The 6,493-nt window shown below is 61.8% G+C and overlaps 3 protein-coding genes across 3 annotated transcripts, besides 4 other annotated features; all 3 read right to left on the bottom strand.

Annotated features, from left to right (window-relative positions):
* Positions 1 to 18: 18 nt before the first annotated feature.
* On the bottom strand, positions 19 to 1,233 carry Tco025E_08101 (trans-sialidase; the record flags this gene model as incomplete). Its single annotated transcript, XM_029374958.1, has 1 exon — positions 19 to 1,233. One exon carries the CDS (start codon positions 1,231 to 1,233, stop codon positions 19 to 21), a length of 1,215 nt encoding a protein of 404 aa, XP_029225086.1.
* Positions 1,234 to 1,551: 318 nt separating this feature from the next.
* Positions 1,552 to 1,588: a microsatellite.
* Positions 1,589 to 1,951: 363 nt separating this feature from the next.
* Tco025E_08100 (trans-sialidase) lies at positions 1,952 to 4,150 on the bottom strand (the record flags this gene model as incomplete). The annotated part of the gene is made up of 1 exon (XM_029374957.1): positions 1,952 to 4,150. The coding sequence occupies one exon, from the start codon at positions 4,148 to 4,150 to the stop codon at positions 1,952 to 1,954; it is 2,199 nt and encodes a 732-aa protein (XP_029225085.1).
* Positions 4,151 to 4,216: 66 nt separating this feature from the next.
* Positions 4,217 to 4,245: a microsatellite.
* A 510-nt stretch (positions 4,246 to 4,755) lies between these two features.
* Positions 4,756 to 4,790: a microsatellite.
* A 205-nt stretch (positions 4,791 to 4,995) lies between these two features.
* On the bottom strand, positions 4,996 to 6,246 carry Tco025E_08099 (mucin-like glycoprotein; the record flags this gene model as incomplete). The annotated part of the gene is made up of 1 exon (XM_029374956.1): positions 4,996 to 6,246. The coding sequence occupies one exon, from the start codon at positions 6,244 to 6,246 to the stop codon at positions 4,996 to 4,998; it is 1,251 nt and encodes a 416-aa protein (XP_029225084.1).
* Positions 6,247 to 6,366: 120 nt separating this feature from the next.
* Positions 6,367 to 6,400: a microsatellite.
* Between the last annotated feature and the right edge of the window lie 93 nt (positions 6,401 to 6,493).

The raw sequence follows: 6,493 nt of genomic DNA, 5'->3' as shown, positions 1-6,493 counted from the left end.
TCTTTTCGTATACCGAAATCAATCCCCCTGCTTGTCACTCTTGTAGAACAGGGAGCTGGCAGCGGCGTCCTCGTCCGCGGCGGATATCGGCCCGACGTCGTACACGCGTTGCCTGTCCGTCAACCAAAGATGCAGCCGACCCTTTCCTCCTTGGTTTTCTTTGCCTTCAGAATACACCGGCATCGTGAGGAGCATCAGTTTTTTTCCCCCAATGGTGGCAATGACGAACCCGCTTCGCACGCCTTTCCCTGTTCGGGCGCGTGAGGTGCCCCACACGCGGGAAAGTACCACGTCCTCCTCCACCCACTCCTCTCCCCGGTAACGGGACCTCACCACCCTGTAGAAGCCCTCGTCGCAGGAGGTGACCATGTAGAGGGTCCCGTATTTCCTGTCCCACTCGGCGATGGCGGGGTTGGAGCAGCCGCTCACAGTCGTGCCCCACGAGAGCTCCCAGTCTTCTTCGGGCCTTCGCGACTGCAGGACTAGGGAGACCACCGTCCCATCTGCCTTTCGGGCCTGCACTGGGAAGGTCAATGTCCCGTCGTCCAGCACGACACCAGTTCCGCCGCTGCCCACCACCTCCACGATGGACCTGTAATAAATCGTTGTGGGGAAGTAGGGCCACAGGGAGTAGGTGTCGGCCCACTGGATTTGACGTGTCTGCGCACTGGGCGTGGCGTTGGCGTCGAAGACCACCTTTGCCAGCAGCAGGTCCGTGTAGGGGGCCACACTCCCGTTGGCGGGAACAGGGCCCGCGGCGACGTACTGTCCGAGGAGAAGGTAAACTGTGCTCCCGTTCACAATTGTCGTCGGCGGCATGAGACGCGGGGCCCCTCCACTCGCGGGCTCAGCCTCCTGCGGAAAGTACGCCGTCAGCTCATCATCCATCACTCTTCCGCCCTGCGCCGCTGACGCCCCTTCAGCCGGGATGCCCCCTGCGGCAATGCCAGCAGCAACACCCACAGCGGAAGCTCCCGCGTGCGCCCCGGCAAAGACGACGGTCTCCCCACTCACATCAACAAGTCCAGGGCCACGGAACGAACCCGTTGCGCCCTTGAAGTCCGCTTTGGGGCCCAGGCCAATGTTGACCTTCGCAAACGATTGAGGTTTGGGCACTCGATGACGCACTTCCTCCAGCGTCTCCTCAGCGCTGGCACTTTCACAGCTGCCGCCGCGTATCAACAGCACGCAGAGGAGGAGCAGCACCGCAGCATAAAACAGGTGCCGGGACATGTTGAGCCTCTGCCTCTCACTCTCCTTGCGGTTGATCCGCTCAGGCCTAAACAATTGTGTGTGTGTGAGTTGATTGCTGGTGGTGGTGGCTGCAGAGCCTTCAAAGCGCACAGCAGCGGCTGCAAGCAGCGTTTGGTCTCTTTTCCTTCGGCGTGTGCGTGGGGGGCAAAAGAGAGAAGGGCGGAGGAGAGGAAGAAGCAAGAGGGACGTTAAAAAAAGAGAGTTGGAGACGCACATAAGTTCAGCAGCGAGGCGCGCGCAGGCCCAGCCGTTCACCTGCCAGCAGCCCGCGGCGGAAGCGCGCCAGTACCCGCCGAGAAACAACAGAGCAAGAAACAATAAAACAAAAACAAAACTCAGGTCTCTCCCGCGAGCCCACACAAAGAGAGAAAGCAACAAAAGATTAAAAATGGAAAGAAAAGAAGAGTGTCTTTCGTCCCACTGGCCTTCGCCCAACGCCTCACGCGCGCGGCCAGGCGAGACCCGCACACGGCACCCCCAAGAGAGAGTGCAGCAAGAAACGGATTAACTGAGAAGAGCAAAAAAGAAAAGAGATGCACCCACCAGGTCATCCGCCGAAGCAAGACGCAAGAGAAGTGAGAAAAAAAAAATTTCCTCCGCGGAGGGGAAGTTGTTCCCGGCGCGGCGGCGTGTGCGTGCGTGTGTGTTGGCTGCGCGGGAGACGGCGCACATGCCCCGCAGTGAAGCCGCAGTCCCCTCACAGAGCCGCAAAGGCCCACAAGCCCAACAGAAACAGCGGCGGCAGCACTCGGCCCGCACTGCCGCAGCCGTCGGCGTTTTTGTCTCCAGGCTTCGCCTTTGGAGGCGCCTCGCTCGGCGCGTTGGCGGCCGAGTTCGTTCCCGCAGCCGCCTCCGTCGTGCTGCCGGGGCTCTCCGCGGCGGCGCTCGGCGGGGCTGGCGGCGCAGCGGGCTCCGGCCTCAAGAAGTGGAGCCGCAGTTCCTCGGTGCTCAGGGGGCGGTTGTACAAAAGAACATCGCCCACCGTCGCACCGGCGCTCTCCGCGCCGCCTCCGTCCCCGCCAATGAAGAAGTGGGAAACCGCTTCGGAGTCGGCCGCCTTCCAGGTCTCCTGCGAAGTAGCCTGAAGGGCCGCATCCACGTACACGGAGCCCCTTCCCTCCTGCACAACAAGCGCCACCTGGTACGCCTTACCCGTCTCCCAAGTGCCGGTGGAGGTTTGCCGCGCCCCACCCCTCTGCGCCAGAACCCAACTCCGGCGTTCGTCGCACGCCACGCTCAATGCCGCCGTGCCGCCTCCGAGGCTCACGCCCAGCAGAGGCCGAGGGCCGCTGCCGCCCGCGGGCACCGCGTGGATCGTCACCGTCGCCACAAGCGTGAAGTTGTAGTTGGCGAAGTGGTACCGCTGCACCTGCCCCTGTTTTCCCACGGGCCACTCCGCCCATGCGCCACGGCCGCTGAACTTTAGGCCGTTGGCAGTCGTCTCCACAGTGCCCGCCACTGTTGCGTCCACGCCGAGGTACTCGTCCTTCCACCGCCCCTCAGTTAGCTTGCCCGACAAGAATCCAACCAGTCCCTTTGTGGGCATAGGCGCAACGCATGCAGTGCCTGGCCCGGCACCACCGCGGGGAACAGAACCACAGGACGTTGCGACGCTCTTGTCCACCTCCTTCCAAGTGCTCAGCACTGACTTTATCTGGCGCAGCTGCTGAGCCAGCTCCGTCAGAAAGAGGACGTGCCTCCTCCCTCGGTAACCCTCGTGCAGCAAAAACAGCCTGTCTCGAGCAAACAGCAAGACGCTGGCAACCGTTTTTGCGTTGGCGTCGCATATCTGCCCCACGTCGTGTACGCGTGACCCGTCAGTCAACCACAGGTGGAGCCGATCGGGGCCAGGCCTCCCTCCCGCAGCGGAGCCCACTGGGTGGGCGGCCAGCATCACCTTCTTTCCATCAATGGTGGCGGCGGCAAATCCGCCTTGCGTGCCGTCCCCCGTGCGCTTCGGCGAGTTTCCCCACACGCGCGAGAGGGTCCCGAGCGCCTCCGTCCACGTCGCCCCCATGTCGCCGGACTCGTACACCCTGCGCACCCCATCCTCGCAGGCCGTGTTCATGAGGACTTTGCCCTCCTCCCACTCCACGACGGCAGGGTATGTGCAGCCCGCCGCCGTTGTCCCACCCGCCACCGCCCAACTCTGTCCGTCGGTGGAGCGGATGGTGGTGGAAAGGAAGTTGCCCGCCGCGTCCCGCGCCAGCACAGGGAGCACAAGTGTGTCGCCGCCCACCACAATCCCCGCGCCCCCGGCCCCAAGCAGTTGCGTCCACTGCTGCTGCTGCTTCACCGCAGCGAAGGCGGACTTCAGCGAGGCGGGCTCCTGCCACGCCACCTGTTCGCCCTCTCCTGCCTGCCCCACAGCAGCCGCCACAGTCCCCACGGCCAGCTGAATGTCCCACGTATCGCCAGCCTCAGCCAACTCGCGGCCGTTCTTCGCCACCCTCTCTGTGTTCAGAAGAAGATAGATTTTCCCGTCCTTCGCAACTGCCGTGGGACTCAACGCGAGAGAAGCATAATCGTCTGCCTTGGGCGTTTCGACGGCCAGTTGGGTGGCCCAGGGATCACGCCACGGCACGCCGTACGCTGCGGCAATATCGATGTCCGTATCCGTGTAGCCAGTGTGCTGAGCCTCGGCAAAGGCGACAAGCAGATCCCCCACACCAACGAGGGCGGGAACGCTGAACGAGTCGATGACTTTGCTCGTATTACCAGCCCCACCACTCGTCTTCCTCAGGGTCACCGCAGTCTTCCGTGAGACAAATACCTCCATCTCATGTGATGCCGGTAGATTACCCTCCTCCGTGGCATCAGCCCCACAGCTACCGCAACAAATCAACGCAACGAGCAGCAGCAGCAGCACCGCGGAGGGAAACAGACGCCGGGACATTTTCGGCCGCCGCTTTTCTCCCTCTCCTTTCCCTGCTTGCGGTGGATCCGCTCAGGCCGCGACGGTTGCGTGAGTGTTTTGTGTTGTGTGTGTGTTGATCGCTGGTGGTTGTAGCTGCAGAGCCTTCAAAGCGCACGGCGGCAGCAACAAGCAGCGTTTGGTCTCTCTTTTCCTTCTGCGTGTGTGGACGAGGGAAGAGAAGTAGCAAAAATGAAAAGTAACAAAACGGAGGCGTCTCGGCACACAGACAAAAGAGGGATTTAGGAACGGCGCTGGGGCCCACACGGCAGCGGTGAGCATCGCCCAGGACGCAAACTAAAATAAGACGGAGAAGAGAAATGACTAATCCCCGCAGGAGCCCAAAAGCAAAAATAAATTACTTCGGCGGGTGTTTTCTTTACTTCACGTGTCCAGCAGCACAAGAGGGCTGTAAGAGTGTGTGTATATTTTAGTGCCTGCACCAATAAAAACAACTACTACTACTCCGGTAGCTCACACAACCACACAAACAGACACATCGCATCACGTTTGCACCTCACGGTGGCCGCGACCTCGTGTCTCATTTGGGCGGTCCCTGCGACGCACAGCAGTGCGGCCGGCACCGCGTGTTTGTGTGTGTGTGTGTGTGTGTGTGTGTGTGCAGCAGCAAACAAGGAGGGGGAAAAGGGTGCGCCGCCCATGGGAAACTGCATGCACTGGCGAAGCAATATAAAAAGAAAAATAAAACGTCCCTCAGGGCACAGAAGAGAGAGAGAGAAGGATTGTTCCACGGGGACGACAAGCAAAATGGGCACAGAAAGCGTACGCCTCGTCCCTGCCAGGGTGTGCGTGTGTGCGGTTGCCCCTCACCACTGGCCAGCAGCGCAGGCAAGGACAGCCGTGAGCAGCAGCGACAGCAGCAGCAGAGGTGCACGCAGAGGCAGGGCGTTGGTGGCAGTGCTGTCTGCAAAATTGGCCACAGTTTTCTGAGTGGTGTTGCTGTTGGTGGCGGATTTAGGCGCCGAAGCCTGTGTGGCGCCGGCAGTGGACTGCGCGGGGTTTGTCGAGTCGCTGCCGTGCCCAGTCGTCGTTGTACGTTCTGCGCCGCCTCGCTCTTCTTCACTGCCTTCTGCTGCTTTCGCTTGCCCCGTGGCACCGCCAACGCCGCCCTCCGCCAACTCACCTCCCGCCCGTGGACGTGCACCCGGTTTGGGTGGCACGTCGCTGGTGCCCGCACTTTCAGCCGTCTGCGGTTTACTCTCAACGCCGTGTGCGGGCCGCCCATCGACAGTCCCCGGGGCCGCTGCAGTGCCAGCGGACTGAGTCGCAGACTCTGCAGGCTGCTGCACCGTGGGGCCCGCGGCGCGGCCGGGCCCAGCACCTGCTGGAACTTCTTCTGCGCCGCGCTGGTCTTCCCCCTGCGACGGCTCCGCGGCTTTGCCATCCGTGTTCGCAGCTGCACCTACACCCGCCAACTGCTGCGCACCCTGCAGCCCAGTCGCATCTTCGGGCTCGTCGTGCAGCTGTGTGCCTTTCCCACCTTCTGGCGTCCCTTTCAGTTGCGCTCCTCCGGCGTCTTCTTGAAAGCCCCCTCGAGGCGCATCCGGCCCCTCTTCAGCTGCGTCCTCGCTGGCCTCTTGTACAGTGCAAGTGTGCAACACGCCAAGTGGCTCGCCGCCAGAAACAGTAGCATGCGAGCGACCGGGTGTGCTGCTTACACTCTGCCACCGCTTGTACGCCCCACCGTTTTTCTTCGTCTTGCACCTCATGGTAAACGCAAGAGCGTTCTCTGCCGTGGCTCCAGAGCAGACGCTACCACTCGCTGAACTGGAAGAAGTGTACTGAGTTGCGGCCCAGGCGCAGAGGGATTTCTCCGCGTCGTGAATGGCCCCACTCATAGTGAAAGACTCACGCACGGTGAATGCACACTTCTGCCAGGCACCTTCGCCAGGAAAGCGCCAACTCAACTTGTTGTCACTGTCCGCGCACGAAATCTGCACCGACACATCCACCTCCTCCTCAACCGAAGAAGCAGCCACCGCCGTTGCGCAGAAGGAGCCGCAGAGCAGCGCGAGGAGCGCCAACGCGCACACCGCACGGCGCCGCACCGTCGCCATCCTCGCCGTCAGCAAAAAAAGTGATCGTGGGGTAACAGAGTCGCTGGAGTCAGTGGACTGCGGGGGAGCGGAGAAAAAGAAACAGAGAGAGAAATGGGGACCGAGGTGGAGTACGACGGAGAGAGAGCAGGAAGAAGAAAGGAGAGGGAAAAGGCAAGGCGGCAGCGCCCTGCAGCCGCACGAGGAGGAATTTGTTCCGCCCCGCCCACGCAGACGTCTTTGGTAGTGCCAGGGCTTTTGAGGAGAG

Source organism: Trypanosoma conorhini, assembly GCF_003719485.1.
Source record: "Trypanosoma conorhini strain 025E chromosome Unknown Tco_14.4_contig_00699, whole genome shotgun sequence".
Taxonomy (NCBI): Eukaryota; Euglenozoa; class Kinetoplastea; order Trypanosomatida; family Trypanosomatidae; genus Trypanosoma; species Trypanosoma conorhini.
This window is presented reverse-complemented; position numbering and strand designations above follow the sequence as displayed.